This window comes from Paramormyrops kingsleyae, chromosome 20, assembly GCF_048594095.1.
Source record: "Paramormyrops kingsleyae isolate MSU_618 chromosome 20, PKINGS_0.4, whole genome shotgun sequence".
NCBI classification, from domain to species: Eukaryota; Metazoa; Chordata; class Actinopteri; order Osteoglossiformes; family Mormyridae; genus Paramormyrops; species Paramormyrops kingsleyae.
In genome coordinates, this window is record NC_132816.1 from 7,089,928 (window position 1) to 7,109,836 (window position 19,909).

At 43.3% G+C, this 19,909-nt stretch overlaps 2 protein-coding genes across 9 annotated transcripts; both read right to left on the reverse strand.

Annotated features, from left to right (window-relative positions):
• Positions 1 to 851: 851 nt before the first annotated feature.
• LOC111850810 (uncharacterized) lies at positions 852 to 7,052 on the reverse strand. 3 transcript variants are annotated; one of them, XM_023825097.2, is made up of 9 exons: positions 5,759 to 7,052; positions 5,468 to 5,498; positions 3,302 to 4,309; positions 2,641 to 2,700; positions 2,401 to 2,501; positions 2,240 to 2,310; positions 1,944 to 2,113; positions 1,629 to 1,778; positions 852 to 1,553 (listed from the first exon to the last, which is right to left on the reverse strand). In XM_023825097.2, exons 3-9 carry the CDS (start codon positions 4,209 to 4,211, stop codon positions 1,225 to 1,227), a joined length of 1,791 nt encoding a protein of 596 aa, XP_023680865.2. In that variant the 5' UTR covers positions 4,212 to 4,309; positions 5,468 to 5,498; positions 5,759 to 7,052; the 3' UTR covers positions 852 to 1,224. The 3 variants fall into 3 exon arrangements, with proteins under 3 accessions (XP_023680865.2, XP_023680864.2, XP_023680863.2); XM_023825096.2 differs by having other exon boundaries at positions 2,240 to 2,301; positions 5,638 to 7,047; XM_023825095.2 differs by having other exon boundaries at positions 5,638 to 7,046.
• Positions 7,053 to 8,325: 1,273 nt separating this feature from the next.
• Positions 8,326 to 17,721, reverse strand: b3gnt2a (UDP-GlcNAc:betaGal beta-1,3-N-acetylglucosaminyltransferase 2a). Of its 6 annotated transcripts, none has more exons than XM_023825103.2 (3): positions 17,599 to 17,721; positions 10,720 to 10,777; positions 8,326 to 10,125 (listed from the first exon to the last, which is right to left on the reverse strand). In XM_023825103.2, exon 3 carries the CDS (start codon positions 10,108 to 10,110, stop codon positions 8,911 to 8,913), a length of 1,200 nt encoding a protein of 399 aa, XP_023680871.1. In that variant the 5' UTR covers positions 10,111 to 10,125; positions 10,720 to 10,777; positions 17,599 to 17,721; the 3' UTR covers positions 8,326 to 8,910. The 6 variants fall into 6 exon arrangements, with proteins under 6 accessions (XP_023680871.1, XP_023680873.1, XP_023680869.1 ...); XM_023825105.2 differs by having other exon boundaries at positions 8,326 to 10,128; XM_023825101.2 differs by lacking the exon at positions 17,599 to 17,721 and adding an exon at positions 17,136 to 17,496 and having other exon boundaries at positions 8,326 to 10,128.
• Positions 17,722 to 19,909: the final 2,188 nt, after the last annotated feature.

The window sequence follows — 19,909 nt, forward strand, 5'->3', positions numbered from 1 at the left end:
GCATTTCCTGATTCATTCTACAAAGATTGCAACCGTTTGATACAGTACATAACTCTCACATTGTTAAATCTTAAATAATGCCCAATGAAATTCATGTTTCAATCGCTGACAAATTATACATAGAACTTTTTTCCGGCTCTTACTGTTGTTCTCATTCCTATCTTAGCTGCATTTGACTTCGTACAACACTTTGCTCGACACTTCTTGTTGTAAATGTGCTGTATAAATAAATCATGATTCGAAGTAATACATTCAAATATATAAAAATAAAGATAAGATTCATCGAGGAGCTAATTTCTACGTTCATTGAAATCTGCCAGCTTGAAGCAACTTTCAACTGAGGATCATGGGGGGGGGGGGGTGTAAAACAGGATGCCAGTCTATCAGAGGGCAGTCACACAGCCACCACCACACACACAGATCGTGGGGGGATTACAGCCGCCAACACTGGAGGAGCAAAAATGAGGCAACGGCACCACTTCCCAAAGCAGACAAGAAATACGTCAGCCAGCCGGCCCGGAACTTACGCAACTTAAGTAAACCCATGTACAGAATTCTTAAGAAAAGTGCAACAGAACCAGAGATCCATATCACATTATAGCCGTTACGCTGGAATGTTTCCACTTGAATCGATGCATTATACAGGAAAACATATCAACCCCCTGAAGAATTAAAAATAGCTTGCAATAGCGACGGCTTATGATGTAAATCAATTTCTCCATGTTTTTAAATATTGGAATCACCAGCTGTGAAAAGACTATATCTGAAAAGATACAAGCGGGTCACAGCACCTGCAACAGGGGGCTAAAACCCAAATTTATACGGAGGGGAAAAATAAACACACCAGCGAAGCATTTCTTATGTCAGATTTATTCTCAGGAGGGAATTTCATGCAAAGTGAATTTGGTCCTTTGATTTCTCGCCCGTTCCTCTACACAGACGCCTTCTCCCTGTGCTCGGGGAAGGAAATGTCTCTCCCCAGAATGCAAATCGACATCGCTTTCGGTGCATTAGGGCCATCGCCGCTAAAGACCATCCATTAAAACAATGCAGTATTTCCATCTAGTGGAAATCAAAAAAAAACAAAAACCACTGTTGGTAAATGTTTTTCCACAAATGAGATCGAAGGCTGTATGACCCAATTTACATGCTATTAAAATAAAGCCTTACAGATGTTGTATAGATGAGAAGAAATACAAAGACCAAAGTCACAAAACATACAGGTCACATTTTTGCAACCTCATCCAGTTCCCCACACCCGACTCCAGGGGGCAGCAGCGAGCTGAACCTGATCAGCGGCAGACCCCCGGAGGGACAGCTGTCTTTGGCGCTTTCCCAGCCATCTCTCGGCCGGCGTACAGGCGGGGGCGGCGGCAAATGGTTAGCGTCTTCGCCGCCGCCGTATCGTCCGCATGGCATCAGAAACCCGCCCCGGTGATGGCGCCGGTAGAGCGCCACGGCAATGCAGAGCAGAATCAGCAAGAAGAGGCTGAGCAAGAAACACATGGCGTACAGCGCTCCCAGCACCTCGGTCGGCGCCGCCCTGCTGGAGGCTGGAGGAGAAGCACAGTTCTGGGACCGGCTCTGAGAAGCCCGACCCGCACACATCCAGAGTACACTCGTGGTACCTGTGGGATCCAGACAGATCATCCCGCCAAAATCAAGAGGAGACATATCCTCGAACCCCGGCTGACAGCGGCAAGCATAGGAGCCGAAGAGGTTGATGCAGTCGGCATGGACGTCACACGACAAGAGCTGCGTCCTGCATTCATCCACATCTAACACAGAAGGCTAGCAAGATATCAGAACGCAGGGCTAAAACATGCACCACACTATACAGTACATCACAGGGTCCCATCCCAACACATTCAGTCCCATTATAGGGGGCAATATTATCGGGTACACCACACTGCTTCCCCACTACAGATCAGCAAAACCCACACCTTCTGTGGTGATGGAGGCGATGGTCCCATTGAAGCGCCTGTTGGCACCGGGCCGGACCTCCTTCCTCAGCAGCCGCCGGAGAGCTTGGCTCAGCGAGTCATAGACGCGAGTGCTGTCAAAGCCTCCCGTAAACTGGACCCACATGATGAAGAGCATACCAGCATGGAGCCTACACATGTGACAGCTTGTTAACTCCCCCTCATCCACTAGGGGGAGCACTGCATAGGTGCCTGGCCCAACTTAACCCTCACCCATAATCACTACTGGTAAAACTTTGGCTTGGGATGGAACATACCTCTTTGTTCTCTCAGAGGATATGGCTTTCAGCTGAAGATCAAAACCCAGCTCTCCCTGAACCTGAACCCCCTCCCCCCCCCCCCAAACACACAAAATTCACATTATGCAAGGCATCCCAGTGTAGACCTAAAAAACAAAGTGATTATGACAGTCACTTACGATGTTTTCCACTGATTTCCGGAGGGACAGCAGCATATGGTCCAAGCTCCCAGCTTTACGTGGACTCGTATAAACCTCTACAGCCACTTCGAATAAAGAGTCTGACAGGAGCAAGACAGTTCATACAGCTGCAGATTGTTTAAACATCACATAGTGCTCCTCAAGAATGTAGATTAAAACCATGAAATGGTGCTCGACATCAAACAAATCAAATAACCATCAGGTTGTTTGTTCTCTCACCTCCAGGTAAGTGCGGCAGTTGAGTTGAATTTGCAGAACGTTCCAGAGAGGGGGCTAGCTCTGTATGGGAAGCAGAGGAAAGACCGTAAGTGAGTCTTGCATAGGCACCCATCCGGTCAGTGCTGGAGTGCCCACAGAGATGGCCAAGCACCGGCAGGAAGGATCGATTGGCTATGCAGTAAGAGCTTTAATGTGATTGGCCAGCTTCCTTGGGTGCCAGGGCATGGATGTCAATCCACAGTCTTCATGAGGGTGCATTAATTGTATCTTTGCGGAACTGTATGTACAAGTGTGAAATATTACAAAACTGGGGGAATTCAAAAGAATTAATGTTCCATTTGTACAGTTATGTACCGTTTTAGTGTTTAATGTTGACCAAGTAATCTGATTTCCAGACTACTTTTTGCTGTTCATTTCTAGTTCCTAAATTTGAATGTTAAAATGTATAGGCTGCAGTGTGTGTGTGTGTGGGGGGGGGGGGGGGTAGGTCAATTACGCAGGGCACCTGCTGACAGACAAAAAGGAAGAAAAAAAAAAAAAAGTGTCCATGTAGTCTTGAGTCACAAATGACTCAGACAGAAATGCATTTCTGAAAACATTATACCTGTTTCCTGCACACCTTTGGATCTACTGTCCAGAACGACATTGAAAAGCTTCTCACCAGGGGTCATGCGGCCTGATTCATCCCACTCTCCTCTCATTTGGCTGCCCCTGGCATTAAAGGGAGAGTCAGTGCTATGGAGCACTGGAAGCTGTCTGGCTGTGTGCTCATCCCAGCTGCCCTTCATTGTCCTTCCAGTCAACGTTTCCATTTCAGGACTTTCAAAGTTATGGGCTGTGCTGCGCCATACTTCTGGAGGGGTGGATTGGAAAGGGCGCCCTCTGCTGGCAGGGCTGTTTTCTGACAGCAGCACCCCATGTTTAGCAGTCACTATGACAGGCACAGCACGCCTGTGGCTGAGGTCTTTCGGGGTACTCGCAGAGACCGTACTGCCATCTGTGGTGGACCTGAGGTGACTCCACATGCCTTCGGAATTCCACACGGAACCTAACGGATGTTCAACAATTTCATCTTCAGTTTCACGCTGTGAGACTGTTGCAGGTGGATTTGATGTCGGTAATCCTGGAAGGCCGAATCCCAGTGTAACCGTGGAAGAAAAAGCAATCATGCTTGGTTCCGTCACCCTTAAATCATCTCCACCCTTCATTAAAGAGGGCTTGGTCTTTTCATTCCATTCCAAACCTTCTCTTTCATTGTGTGTTGGTTCTTTGATATGTTCTGGCCAAAGAGCACGATACAGAGCATGGAACCCTCTGAGAGGTGGTCTGGGGTTCCCTCCGATGAGCAGAACAACATGCAGGGTGCTGGACTGGGACTTGTACACAGTCTTCCCCCAGCACCTATGCAGAATCCGTTGTCTTCCAGAGCTTGGGGACTCATCCAGGTGAATTTGGTCATTCTTATGGTGACAAGCATCAGCAGGGGTCAAGTCCTCCAGGTGCAGATGAACCTGCATCCCAGGTTTCACTTGTATGGTCCAGTTACACCACAGCGGGGGGCTGGAGCACATGTAATCTGGGGAGAAGAACTCACCACTGTCCCCATGCAGCACTTGGTGGCAACTCCGCAGAGCGAAAAAGGCGTTACCTTCTTTACCAAAGGTATGCCCTAAAAATATAAAATCAAAGATTGGAAAATTTAAATCAATGGTTTGAAAGGAAAGCTGTTAGGATGATTTAGGGATAGGGTTGCAAAATTCTGGGAAATGATCCCATTAATTCCCATATATTCCCATTAATTCCCCTGGAAAGTTTCCAACTTGGAATATTTCCAAAATCCCCTAGCTTAACTGAAAAGTTTCTCGGAATTTTCCCACCCCTTTGCAACCCTGCTTAGGGCAGAAATATACCACACATACAGACAAGAAAAAAAAAATCTAGGCTACTAAAAATGAAAGAATTCAACATTACTAAACATCAAAATCCAGTACATTTTAGTCTTTTTGACATGGAGTTTTAACAATGTTACAGAAAGTCAGTGGTGCTAAAATCAAGGTTTGGACAAGGTTACACAATGATGGTAATTTAAATTTGTCTGCAATCACAGATGAACAATGCCAAAGTTCAAGGGGAAAAAATAAATAAAAATCAGATAAAACAGGACAGAATATTGGCAAATAGCCTAGTGTACTCCACTTATGGCGCAGATATTTAGTCTGTAGCCACAGTCAATTAACTCCCAAATGAACGAACCGGAGCTCGATAAAGAGGAAGCCTCAGACTAAACCAAGTTTACATTTTTTTAACCATGGAGAAAACAAAATGGTTCGTCTTTTTTTCCGGTGAGAAATGGAAAAACTACAACTCCCGTCAACCACCAGTTCTCGGGTCCTTTGACCTTTGCAGTCGGTGCGCTGGATGAATCAGTCATATGCGTCATAGTAAATCATCATTACTGCATGCAGCAAACAATAAATTAAAACTTTTTTTCTGCGTCACCTACAGTCAGGAACACACAGTGGTGCGCTGCAGTTACAATAAAATGTCATTAAAATCAAATACATTGCCTGTGCTTGCAATTGTTCCTATAGGCCTAACAGCATTTCTGGGCTATATAATTAAACTCAATGAAACGGACGTGTGATCCTTTACACAGTACATTGATTTAATGTGTATGTTCTAGAATCCCTTGCAAAGGGAAGTCGCTTGGGTAGGACGAAACAGCATTTTGCGCAACATACGTAAATTGCGTACATTGAAAACATCGCATATTACGCGGCCGGTGGACACATTTTCTGCCTGAACAACTTTAACAATTAAATCTCACCTGCGAATTTGTACGCCGCATCTTCATCACCCTAGAATGGGCAAAGCACAAGGGCAGTGTGGGACTTTGAAGACAGAAGCAGTGTTTTCAACAACTAATTCTCTCTTAACCACAGCACATGTGGGATAGATACAAGCTAGAAGAGTCTTTACTAAGGAGAGTTCACTCACCAGTTCCGCACATTTAATTGGTAATATACCGTATATTGCAACAAGTATGTATACATGCAAGAAAACGAAATGCTCGTGTCGAGTTTTAAACTTCATCATTTAGTTTTGCTGTTCTGATTACCGGTTAAGAACTGAAACATTCCCAACTTTCGTCGTTTTCCTTAAACGGAGAGCTTTGCCCAATTTACCGTTTCTCCTAATACTCCAGGTGAAGTCACGTGCCATTAACGCAATTAACCAATCACCGTCAAACACATTTGCCATTCGGCCGTTTCCGTCTTGTTCCTGCAGGTGTCGCTACTAACCGCATGCTAGCGCGGAGAAACTCCGTACTGAATATACAGCAATGCCCCCATGTCCGAGGGCGGTACGTCCCAAGACCGATCCACCATACTAGCAAACCATCCGCGGACTCCATATATCTGATTTTCGTGTGCAAACGCACATACAGTAAAGTTTAATTAATAAATTACTCACAATATCATAATTAAAGTAATAAAGTTTACTCCAAATGGAAATTAACTTTGTTTTTCTGTGCATTTGGCTGATTTATCTACTGCTCTGCCCTATTAATTGAATTGAAATGCTGCCGTTTTACCTTCTTAATCTTACTTATTAATCACCATTATAAGTACTCAGACAATATGCTCTCTTATATGAAGATGCCTTAAGAGAAATTAAGTATTTTAAAACAGGATGGAGGCTATATTTATAATAAAGTGAACTATTCATAGTAGTTCCCTTAAATTTTCAGTCCTCCGGAGTGTTAATACATGAAATCACTTAAGATTTCACTTGGTTTTCGTCTTAAAATTTTGTTGCAGGAAACGCATTGGCAGTACAGAAAAGCTATGAACATAATGCACTCTACTTTCGGCCCAGAGCCACATGTGATTAAACGAAGCCCACAGTACCCTGTGACTGTGACTCTTTATACTCAACTGCTTGGTTGAAACTAAATCTTGGTCTGGATTTTTACTTTCTGAACCTGAACTTTCCATCTCTGCCTATGGACAATTTGGTAATTCCAATTCTTTTCAGCATGTTTTTGGACTGTGAGGGGAAACTGGAGGGTCTAGCAGAAACCCCCCAACCACTGCACCACTGCATTGCCCCCACTCTGATCCACTCAGATCTTCAACCGAATGTTTAGTTTACCGTCTAATAAATCTCAGTTTGCAACACAACACTTTTGTCAGATAGTCAACATGATTCGCGTCACGCGAGGGTGGTCATTACGTTTTGGCTCATCGGTTCGTTGACAAAAGAAACAGGTCGTCTGACGGGTCTGTTTTGGGTTACGCTCATGATCATGATGCAGCAGGTGCAGCACACCAATTAATTCATGGCACAGAGTTCAAACCCGGCTATGAAGATCGCCACAGCAATCCTGAGCGATTCTGGTACACAGCCAGCCGTGTGAATCGCGTTGAATTCATCAGCCGTGCACATTGGCAGCACGCAGGGCAGCAGGGAAGGGAAGAGCTTCTACCCCAGCAGCAGGCAACGTTCAAGTAGCTGTCAGGAGGGAACAAAAAGACATACACCCCATATTTGTTCTCTCAGAGGTCATGTGAAGTCTTTGAGTCTCACGTACGTAGTGCCTATGAAACTGAAGATAAGATAAAGGAATGTTGAAGTGTAAGGTGAGTGACATTCTGGGAAGAGACGTGACAGACGTACAGATGCTCTGCCTGCTGGTAACCATATCGTCATTTGGCTCTGGCACAGTTGCAGATTCGTATTAATACAATAATCCTAGTGATAATTAACATATGGCGATCATCCTTTAACAGACACGGACCTGGAAATACCTAATGCTACGCAGCTACGCAGCTACGCACATCCCGGGGTACAATCCAGGCCCTGAGCCCTGGCCCCCATAAGTGGTTGGAAGATATTAAAAGTCACAACACACTTAAGGTTTTTCCATACAGGAGGTAAAAGGACCCATTATGTTGGGGCTGGAGCGTAGTGAGGAACAACTGTGTACATTGGCCTAACACCACTTATGAACAACTGCCGAAAAGCAGGTTTACTAAAATACCATCTCAGCTCATGCAGAAGGCAGAGAGCAAATGTTTGTTTCAGGAAAGAGACGATTTTCCACAGACATTTTATTAATGGTGCATTTTACCTCACATATAAAACCACAGTTTGTGGGGGGTGGCGAATAGAACTGCGTCAACCAATATCTTGAATATGAAATTCCTTGCCAGTACAAATGGGAATCTGTGTCTCAAAACAGTAATTTCCAATGTACTCCCATCTTTACCATATATATATAAAAAAAAAAAAAAAAAAAAAAAAAAAAAAACACACACAATCATTACATCTGAATTTGTCAGAATAATCTGGCTAATCCAGGGTAACTTTGCATCTCCACATGTACAGTAAGGCTGACCTAAACTACGCAAATTCTTCACAGCATAACAAAAAGCAACCAATCAAGAAGCACAGACTCATGAACATGTACATAAAGTGCACTTTTAAATAATAATAATAATAATAAAAAGAAAAAGAAAACAACCCACACAAAATCTTGGAATGAATATGGTCTTCAATGCCATAATGGTTGGAAAATCGGGTCTACAATCAAATGGCTCAATTTCCAAAAGGGGAACTATTTCTACATACAACCTGATTGCTCAATTGATTGTCAAAGACATGAATGGGGCGCAAGGGGGGGGGGGGGGGCTGGGTAGGCACTGCACGAGCTAACGGACTGAAAACCATTATCAAGTACATCAAGTAGTTAAAAATATTCATCATGATCATTTCTTGAAGGAAACAGTGTATAATACTAAAAAAAACAAAAACTGATATTCTAAAGAAACAGTAGAACTAGGTCACATTTTGGATGAAAAAAAAGGTAGTTAAAATATCTTTTGCTACTGCAATCATAACATTGATAGTTTAGCTGCCAAGACATTATCATCCAAGACGTCAAACTTCTTGCTGTACTGTGAAGAATGTTTACAATAAATGTGAAAACAGAATTTGTCACTTTCACTACCAGGTTTTAGTATAATTTGAAGCTGTTGTAGGAAATGAGGGGCATCTACGCCGTTTACAGAGAGTGAGATTTCCACAAAACGACCTGACAAAGAATTAACCTCTCGGTCATAAACCTCAAAATTGCTATGTTTCTTAAAAAGAAAATATATACCCACATCAACTACCCATTGGTCTTTGGAACAAGTGAAGCTCACCATTCTTTGTGTGATAAAAGATCTGATCTCAGGTCAGAGGATTTCAGATTCCCACCTATGATCACTGACAGTTCAAATTGGGGTCACTGAGCCACGTCCATATTTTAATCATCTCCTGTGGAGTCCTGCTGTGCACCAGTATCAAGCTCTTGTAAGCACAGGCGTTGTCTCTGTACTTCTCCTCGATATCAAAGGTCCGGAAGCCCTTGTGCTTTTCAGGACTCAGTCCCAGCTTCCTGAGACACATGCCAGTGTAGACGTCATCGATGGGGTAGAGGAACACTTGCTGAGACACATTGTGCAAACGTAATGCCAGGTCTCCTGAGTACAGGAACCCCCCTCCCCCAGCATATGGGGGGTACATGCCCACAAAAATGCTCTCCGGGATGAAGTACTTCAGCTTCTTATCCCGGTGTGGGCCAGCGTTGGTGATCACATCCCCAACAAAGAGGTCTTTCGCCTTGTCTGGGGACAGGTCCTTGAGGAACTCCATGATGCGCTGTGTGTTGACAAAGACGTCGTCATCCCCCTTGAAGACGAAACTGGCCGTGGGGCAGCGGTGGCGGAACCAGTCCAGGAAGAGAACCTCCTTGACGGTGAGGTTGAAGAAGGTGTCCCTGTAGTCCCACATGAGGATGTCGTGGTGGATGGAGCTCTCGTACTGCAGCATCTTCGACAGGTCAGGGAAATGGTCCACCTCCGTGGCACTGCCGAGGAGGAACACAGTGGCGACTGTGCGGTTGGCAATCCGGCCAGCTCGCCCCCATGATTCCCGGATGGCCTGGCGTCGGTCGAAGTGCGGCGCCAGAGATTTAACGGCTAGCAACAGGAAAGGCCCACCCTTGCACATGTCAGGCTGGTCCAGCACCATGGGGTATGACCTGCATTTCATATACAGCAGAAAGTCCTTGAAACGCTCTGGCAGGGAATTATAATCGCTCACCTTCGTGGCGACGCCAAAGTCCGGGTCGCACGATTCCGAGAAATCCGTGTCGTTAAGCCACTGCAGCAGCTCGGCCTTGGAGCCGTTGCTCTTCATTAGGATGGGGTTGTGCAAGTAGTCCAGCTTCTGCTGCTCCCGATTCCAGAAGCCCTCTTTGGCCACCAGCTTCTTCCAGAAAGGCTTCGTGGGCATGACTAACTTGTGCCCGTTCCCCTTGCCCTGGCCACTGCTCCGCAGGACCTCTGCCATGATGAAGATGAAGACGTTCACAGTCATCATCACCCCGACCAACTTGAGTTTCTTCCTTGTTGGGTTCATAGTGCCACTTATCACCTGCTGGGCACAGAAAAGCACAGAGATCAACCAATAAGAATGTAGAGAACTGTCATGACAAGAAATTTCAACTCGTTTTATTGCCTCAAAGCAAACTTCTGCTGCTTTTGTCTTTAATCTCATGTCTTCTGGAATGAGGTGAACACCTTTCTGAGAGCAGTGCTTTCAAAGAAAGAAAGTACATTAATGTATACCAAGACTGCTCTTTTAACTGAAACAGAAGCCATGTTAAGGTTTAAATGGAAAATCTGCGTTGAAGAGTCAATCATTTCTCAGGGCGTTTAAGCCTTCCAGGGTACGATTAAGCTCTGCAAAAAGTACATTAGTGGAGTTAAGACATTCAGAACTCCAAGTGCTTAAAAGGAAATTCCAGGTACAGGGAAGGTCTGTAACATGTTAAAATGGGATCAAAGCCATCGGAAAAAACAGCCTCCCTCCCGCCCCCCCCCCGAGAGCCATTTACTAAAAATAGAAAAAGTCCAGCTGCCAAGAAAACACCAGTTAAGGCACTGGTATCAGTCGGTTGTCAGGGAAACCCAGTGGACTGTTCCGCTCTAACACAGAGTCCCTCAGAAACAGACACCAGAATCTTACCCCATTGTCATCACCTGCAGAAGGGTAGAGCAGACCTCTCTGAGGCCAGCCAGGGCTCCTGGGAAGAGAAACAGAAACTTTAAACCTCACAGATCTTAACCGAGTCGCAGGCTGTGGACTCTGCTCGAAAAAATATTTATCTATAAAGAAAAAAAAAAAAAAAAAAAAAAAAAAAGAGATACGATGAGAGATACGATCTCCAGAGAGAGAGATACCATGCTCTATTCAACACTGACTGCTAGAGGAGGAAGAAGCACACTGGCAGAATCACACTAATACACAGGGGTCCTAAGAAAAACTTAAAGAGACGGTCTCTCAGGTTAGGCTCCATTTCCGCATGAAGAGCTGGAAAAAGCGTGACTCTTCTCCTCTATACGGAGCAGATCCCAGCGGAAAAACCTGAATCCTGATAAGGGTACAACAGGGCCTGCTAAGCCGTGTAGGAAAGAGAGCAGAGGTTACACATGGGGGGTGTCAAAGTACCAGTTACTCTGGATACTACAGCCAATCTCAGTGTCATCATAGCCCAGAATACATAGTGAACAAACAGACACATAAGGCTCTCGGCTTTAGGGCAAGAATATGTCAGACTGGATTATCTTAAATCAACACGGCCCCTAAGGCAGCACTGCTTGATTAATAAAAATCAAACTGCACGAAGAATTTATTTACCGCATTACATTTGTAGATTGATCAAGTTATGATGACGAAGTCCAGTGGTGCTGACATTTGGGTGAAAATCAGCATCATTGCTTGTAAGCTTACAACTGTACTAAAACAAGCTAAAAGCGAACAGCTTTTGTTTCCTTTTCCTGTGGTTCATGTAACAGAAACAAGCCTAGAAATTGCTAGAAATGCACTTCAGTCACAGGGAGACGTTCAGGTTGCTCACACAGCAGTTATGAATCTCACCACTCCCAGGGTCATTAGGTATGCATTCTGAAAACCAGCACAGGAGATTCAGAAAGCATGGAAAATACCAACATGGAGTAGAGTGTTTTATACGAAGGGGGGGGGGGGGGGTCATAAAGGAGGTGGGAAATTAGCCAAAACTCCTTGTCTAGACCTGCCCTTCTGAGGAAGAACGTGCTCGACATTTAAGCGTCATTCATTTTCACTTACGGAATAAACAAAGAATCGTCTGTTAAGACCAAGAAAATATCATTCGGGGAAGCTGGGAATTTGTCTGATTCTGTGTTTGTTTGTGAGTTTGTAGCTGCACTGGGATGAAAAACTTTGACCACTGCTAACTCTCACTACGGGCAAAGAACAATTAGCGGTATCCTCATCTGCTAGACAGACGATTAAGTATCAAAAGGAGAGAGAGGTAATGGGCGCGCACTGATCACAGCACCTTGGCACACCCAGCACACAACAAACCACCTCAGGGGTGAGAACCTGAGTGCAGCCATGCAGTGGGTGATACCTCAGCACCACACTAGCCCAAATGAACCAGTGTGAATTTTTTCCCCCCCCCAGCGGCTACAGTGGCAATCCTGCCACCAACCCTCAAATTTCCCTGTAAGTTGGAGAACCTCCTTATAGGGCTGGATGCAGATTAACATCATACCCAGGATGAAGCGATTGCAGGTTAAGGGCCTTGGTCAAGGGCCCAACGAAGCAGGATCACTTCTGGCATTCACAGGTTTTGAACTGCTTAAATTTTCAGAATTTGTACTTGCCCGCAGCCCCATCATTTATCTTCAGTATGAGTGAGTTTCTGATCCAGGGTAGCACAGCCTGCAGCCAGAGGAATTAAAGGGGACAGAGTCTTCAGCACCATGCCCCACTGATCCCCACACCAAAGCCCATTTGTCAACTTTTCCTTAAAAGAGACTCATTTCCAGTCACTAGTACTAGTCACAAAAAAATGCATATTTGGCACCTCCCTGAGAGGGCACTCAGCAGACTGCATTCCAGTCCTTTAACGAGCCCCACACTCACACAAGCTGAATTTCCAACCTCCTCCCCAGCATTCATATGACGGGGTCAGAAGATGTGGGGCGGCAACTGGAGTGGCAGCTGACTGTAAGCCAGGCCACACCAAAACGAGAAGATATGGCCCAGGAGAGGCAGGGTGAGATACAGGAAAAGCACCCCCCCCACCATCAGCCAGGCCTGCCGCAACGGTGAATAAAAACCAGGTCAGAAGTCTGTGGCAACCAATACTACAGGACTGTGGGAATCATCATCTACACTAGTCACCAAGACTCAACAGTTAACACAAAGAGAACAATGTGAGGACGACTTCCTCCTTTCTGACCACACCGCAAAGTATCATGTCATCACGGCACAGCACACCTGTGAGTGTTAATTCTTTTGTTAAGGCGCAAACGCAAGGTTCCGGAACCAACAAGGACGACGACCAATCAAAGACGACACTAACACCGCAAGGAGCTTTTTCTTCTTTTAAAAGTAGTATCGAGTAGGGATCCAAGTAAAGACTAACTGATGACATTGTAGCACCGCATCTCAGCCCAAGGGCAAAACTTCAACGCACAAACGTGCTTTCGAAAAAACATTTTTTGGGGTTTCTTTTAGAATTCCAGAAGTTAATGTGCAACTACCTAGCAGCTAGCCATGGCTGATGGTGACCTACCCGCCAAAACAGTTCACTGGCTTTTCACATCTCTTGGCCAGGCGGGTAACGTTTAAGAGTAAAAATGACAGGATAAAGGGCCCCAAGGCAAAATATTTTTACATAATTTCTAATACTGTCAAATACAACAAAGACATTAATTCACATTCGTGAAAAGGAGAATTGCACATATAGATGTGTGATATTACACACAGCTGGTTAAGAGAAGAAACGACAAACTACTAAACTACTGGCTGGATAGAAAACTTATTAAAAGAAGTGAGTCCCTCCCATTCAGAGACACACTGCCTTTCTCCTTAGGGTCAAAGTCAGCAGTACAGGCAGGACTAAGCACTACTCTAATCTATGAGCGACATTCTCTGCGGGTCATTACTGAAACTGTAGAAAAGCCAGTTGAAATGCTCCAAGAGTGGAGAACGTTAAGGAACTTCTAAAAACATTATGGTTTTGTTGTCCTTCATATTTTCAGCATTTATTCACACCAAAATAGGCAAGTATACCAGAAATCTATGAACCTGAACAGTATATTCACATGCACTAGGGCTACACGATATCACACTGCGATACGTGGAATTTACGTGGAGTGTAATATTGCTACACTGATAAAAATAATAAAAAAAAAAATAAGAGATCCAATTACCCAAGATGTTTATCCATATAGCCATGCAGAACCAATAATGTGGGTCAAATAAGTTGGTGGCGGTCAGCATGTGGTATCAGACACAAAGCAGCACCGTGTGATAACGGCACTTGCTCACACTGAATGAAGCTTTAACAATGCATAGCTGTATGGAAAAAGCTGTATTACTATGAAAAAATGTAAACATCCAGGGTCACTTCCTGTTAAAAAACTGAGAAGACATGACAGCCTGAAGATGGACCCCTTTGACACACGTCGGATGGAGACAGATCCATTATCCCTCATCCCAGCAGGTTCTATCCCACCACAATATCCACTCCTTCACATGTTCAATGCCCACTCAGAACTTTACTGCCCTGCAGGTGACAGAATTCTGAACGCTGAAAAACAGAACGAGCTGAAAGTTCCCCCCAGAAAGGACTTCAACAATCCATGAATACGCAAGGACATACTTCTGAGTCGTTTCAAAAGACTCCACTGCGCTGATATGTTTAAAAAAAAGTAATACTGAAGAACACAGAGTGTTTTTTAACAGCAAGCAGAGTTCTTTAATCGGTTTGTTAGTCCAAGTGGATTTCCCTCTGGGGGCCATTAACTATTAAATGTACTTCTATTAATAATTCTTCCATGCATTAGACATCGAATCTTTTCTTAGAGCATACCAATAGCAAGCCAAGTATGGAAGCAAGGAGTCACAGACAAACAAAGCCCTCATGCTATATATCTACTGCTTTCTACAAACACAAATCATTGATAGGGGGCATCAAATGTATGAGTGCTTTAATAACAGAGAAATTCTCATTTCCTTCCAGTCACGTTGCTACTTTCCATCAGCAATATATTAAAACACAAATGGAGTATTTCGATTTGTGTCTTTCATCTACACAGGGGAAGTTAACCATTGTTAACAAGTCAGGCGAGATTCGTTAATCTCCCCATTCACATCAGGGATCCTGAAACGAGCTGGTAAGATGGTCAGTTAGTGAAATTATATATGACAATATTGAAGACGTATCAAAAGTATCAACACACTGTTCAAACATGGGATGAAAGATATGCAAATGTTAATGTTAATGTAAAAATGCACAAATGCCATTTCAAAATCACAAGTATGTCCACACACAGGGAATTTGTCTTCAGGTGTCAAAGGGGCTCAAGTGTCAGTGTTTAAGTTGTAAACTTGGAGGCCCCCAGATCTGCTGCAGCCCCCAGGGGCAGTGTGTAGCTCATTGGGCTCTGTGCCTGTAATCAGAAGGTCATTGGTTCAAGCCCAGCTTTAGCAGGATAATCACACGTCTGAAGGCCTTTAACCCCCAGTTTCTTTGTTACCAAGCTTGATCTCCCCTACGTGTGTGTCATGGAGAACAAGATGGGTTAGGTGAAGAGAATTTCCCCACACCGATCAGTGAAGTGACATTATTATACAAGGATTCGGTCTGGATTTTTACTTTCTGGATCTAAAATATTAGATCACTATCAGAGGTGGACATTTTCCATCAACACCTGTTACATACATTAAATAATAAGGCAGAGTTTAATGGGCCAGAAGGTAACATCTATTTTAGTCACCAAAAAGCGTTTTTTTTCTGCGTGCGAATAGTGCGGTTTTTCCATTCAAATCAGGTCAGATAAATGAAACATATAATTTAGGCGGATGTACGTAAAGAAAAACATACAACACAACAGATTTGATATATTTCTGTACTTTAATTTGCAGTTAATCCAAATTAACGGCACAAATTAAGCACCGATTGTAGTATCTGCTAGAATTAAAGTTGTTGCCTATAGAGCAAAAGTTGTCGCATCCGGAGAAAGCTGTGTTGGAGTCGGCGTGTGGGGGAGCGCAGAGCGCGAGACGCCGGAGGGTCGGGGCCACGTGAGCGGCGACCCTGCATGCGGTGCGCGGATACGGCTGCGATCACGCGGGCCAAAGCGCAGCGCTCCGTACGACTTTAAGGTTAATAGAAACAAAACTTCGCGGTGTCGCTCTACGCTGTTGAAAACCGCATGTTAGAATAAGAGGCACCGATCGGTAGATTTTTAAATAGATATTTCAGCAAAACTGATGAGTGAAAACTAAAAAGTACCCTTCCACTGAAATAGACCAAAAAAGCCAAAAGGAAAAAAAAAACGTATCAGTAAGTAAACCTGGCCTCGGTAAAACATTTGCACCCTTCCCTGAGAATAAATAACCGGTTCAAGGTGGATCTGATTTACACTTTCGAATGCATGCTCACTTCTGGCCTTGTGCTTTCTCATAACTCGCCTGTTTACACTCAAGGCACCAGGGTGCACGTCTAACCGAAAAAAAAATAAGTTACTAGCGAAGAGAAAATATTTTGAGGCAGTCAAATGAAGAATGCACTGCAACCCCCTTGGCAAAAACCTCCATTCTGGGAGGTTCCATTAAGTTTCAATTACCTAACATTTAACGTGTTTAAAGCTACAACAAATAGAGCCACCTGTTGTGTCATCTGGCAATACAAAATATTGTTGAATAATTTAAAAATAGCCGTTTTAAACCACAGTGACCTTTGTTCATCCGGACGAACTAGTTAGATTACTTAAGATATACTTTAATATAGGCCTACTTTCAAGTCATCATAATCTTCCCAATCCCAATATAGGCCTATAGATTTCAAAATCCATTACTAACACGGTACTTTGCTTAAAACTTTTCTCCTAATGCGTTTAAAACGCCATATCCGCAATGAAATGAAGCAGCACGAGCGTAAGCGAAGTTGCTTTAGGGTCCCACAATAGATATAAATAAGACAAAACATGTTACCGATGTATATCAGTTCTGCCTCCGCCTTACATTTGTTTTCGCTGAGCATTGATAAGAACGAATACAACTATTTGGGGGTTGATTCGTAGGTTAGCACGACTTTCACAACGGAGTCAACAACTCTTCCTATTTAACGTAGGTTATGATAGTCATTCGGCATCATTTCTAAAGCGCAACATGCGATATGTCTGTATAATCCTAAGAACTTAAGGGAAAACGACAAGACTTCAAACTATGCGCCGGCTTTAAGCAAACCTCCCAAAATGTGAGCAGTAATAAAGCCCCACGTTACCTTCTACTCGCAATCGGACGCGGTCGATTCAGTCTCACATCCCGTCATTGCGACACCCGAGAGAAAATGTGAAAACTTGTAGATTCCGCCCGCTTACCTTGAGCCGTCTAACCACGCCGTAACACCAACGCGGGGTTACTTCATATCATACTTTACTGACGAAAGACTACTCTTGTTATTCATCAAAAAAAGTAAAATAAAAAAGGATAATGCGCTTTCCCAGTAAAAAACGCACTAGGCGCCCGATCCCATGTCGCCCTATTGTTACCCAAACGCTTTTTATTTTATTTTTTTGTAGGAAGGAAATTTCCACCCAGCGTTAAGAAGAAAAACGAAGTGCGGACAGCCAGCCCTACACTAGTTCCTCTTTCCTTTAGTCAGATGTCAAAGAGATCGGCTCCTCCTAAGCATGTGACGTAAAACTGCCGGTGAGCACAACCTGCTGTGCTTCGGAAAGCGAGCCTCCCAATTGCAATCAAACGCACCATATAATGAATAAAGGTAACATTTCACCTGGTCCGTGTAATATAGACGAGTAAACATGACCTAACGTTACTTACGGAAATCTTTCATTTTAATCACAGCTGCTCTCTGCTTGTTTGCCGGGAGATCCGTTGAGTAAGTTATGAAAAGAGAAGGTGGTTATTACCCGACGCGACAGACTCGTTTTAAGTCCCGATTCGGTCGCAATCTTCAGGGACGGACTTTAAAACATCCCGCATGTCACCCCTACTGCGCCCCATTAAGCGTGCTGAGCTGCGAGGTCCTCAGTTAACCTATAGATATTTGATAATGGTACATTTTAAATACTTAATTCGGGTTAATCTTTTGGCTCATGAATTATGCATATGAACATATAAAAGAGCGCAAAATATTTTTAAATCGCAAAATAAATTAAATTATCTTTATTCCCCAGTTCCCATATTTAAACATTTAGTAATGTACGTTAGTTTGACTTTTAAATTTTAAATATATTTTTTTTAAAAAAACTACCTAGGCCGCTGAACATAACTTAAGCATTTTCTGTCAAGTTAGGGCGATTGCAATATTGCTTTGTGTTGTCCTTCAGCATGGTTTACGTGGTCGGTATAACTTACAGAATAATGTTGAAAATGAGCCTGGTACATTAGAAAATCAGTTACAGGTTGTTTTCTCCAAACATAAAATAGCAAGCATTTGCTTCGTTTCGCTTCCATTTCTTGTTTTGCTGAATATCAGACATGTAACATATGTAAGGGACGTGAGCAGCTTGTGCGTGATACGGTTTCCTGACCAGTATAAACTCTTTATTTATGGGGATAGGGAGACAGTATGAATGCTTGGTCAGTATTGTTCCATTTTGTGGCGAAACCTGAGAGTAGCAGCTCACTGGAGCCATTTCCAGGACAAAAGTGAATGCACACTGTACTAAAGGCATGTATCAATTTACTTTTACACTTGAATCAACACGGTTCTGTAGTGTTACTGGATGGCGCCCTGCACCTTCTGAATTATGTCATACATAATGAAATCCTTTGTGGCACAGTTGTTGCAGATGTTGCATGTGGTACTTACTGGCAAGCAGGCCATGAGTACAGAGCGAGCTGAATGGCCGCCTCTTTGTGAGAACCAGTCCAGTTAATTATATCCAGATGGATTAGGTGGACCAGAATGAAGGTAAAAGGGTCATGTTAGCTTCCTTGAGGAAGATTCAGATATTGGCCTATTTCATTAGTGTTTTTATTGCGTTCACTATTGCGTTTCTAATTTTGTATTTTCCATTCCGCTTAAAAAGTTAGCTTGCTGTGTTCCAGCTCCTCATGGTTTACTTCCCAGTCTGAGTGTCACAAACAGCTACAAATTCTTCATGTTTATTTTCAGGCCAAACCTAGTTCCTCCCCTACAACATACCACAGCATGAACTCATTATCATAATTACTAATAATTCATCCTGAATTTGAAGGTGGATCCTCTGAGCATGTGATTGGTCAGGTCCTCCATGCTACAAGGTACTTAATGAGATCAGGAGATGAAAATGTCCTGTCAGATTTGGGTACATTTTTTATCTAATTAGCTCATGCAAGTGGTTATACTTTCTGTTGTTAGAAAGTTATGACCAACACTAAAGCCATGTCTTTCATCTTATCAAAACAGAATATGTACAACTGACTGATTGTGAATCAGGTAACTTACCTCTGGTTATTTAAAAGCAATGTAAAACAACAGGTACTCTGTTGATGAGAATTTACCACACAAAGGCTTTGCTTACAGAATGTTATGGAACAACATTTCAATACACTGTATACTGTGTATATTGTTGTATTGACAATATATTGAATCTTGAATCTTCCTCGTCTAGATGCTTCTTGGGCAGTTTTTATCAGACTTGCATTTGGCGACAGGATAAAATCCCGGAGTTATTCATATATTATCAGTTATTTGTGACCGTTATCTAGGAAGAATGAAGATGATAAAACGTTCCTTTAAAATCTCTACAATACATTTGTATTAAGATGTGTTGGTTATAACTTTTTATAACCTTTGTTTATCTTTATACATTTTTTTCCCTCACACAATTGTCAGTATTTTTGGTATATTATCTGTTCGTTGTTCTGGCTCATACATTTGTATATATTTTTATCTCGTTTTTCTTTGAGAGGAGCCTTGTTTTTATCAGGTCGTCACATATCTGGGTAGAACAGTTTGAACAGAATCTGGCAGAACAGCCAGGTGATCAATGACTCATTTTTTTAAACCAGGCTGTCTCAAAACAAGGGAAAAAAATGAAAAAGCAGGGGTTGCAATATCAGAGCATTGGTCATTTATGCATTTTCTGTTGATTTCTGATCTGTTTAGCCTAAAATCTCATTCCAGATCGTCACAAGCATTAGA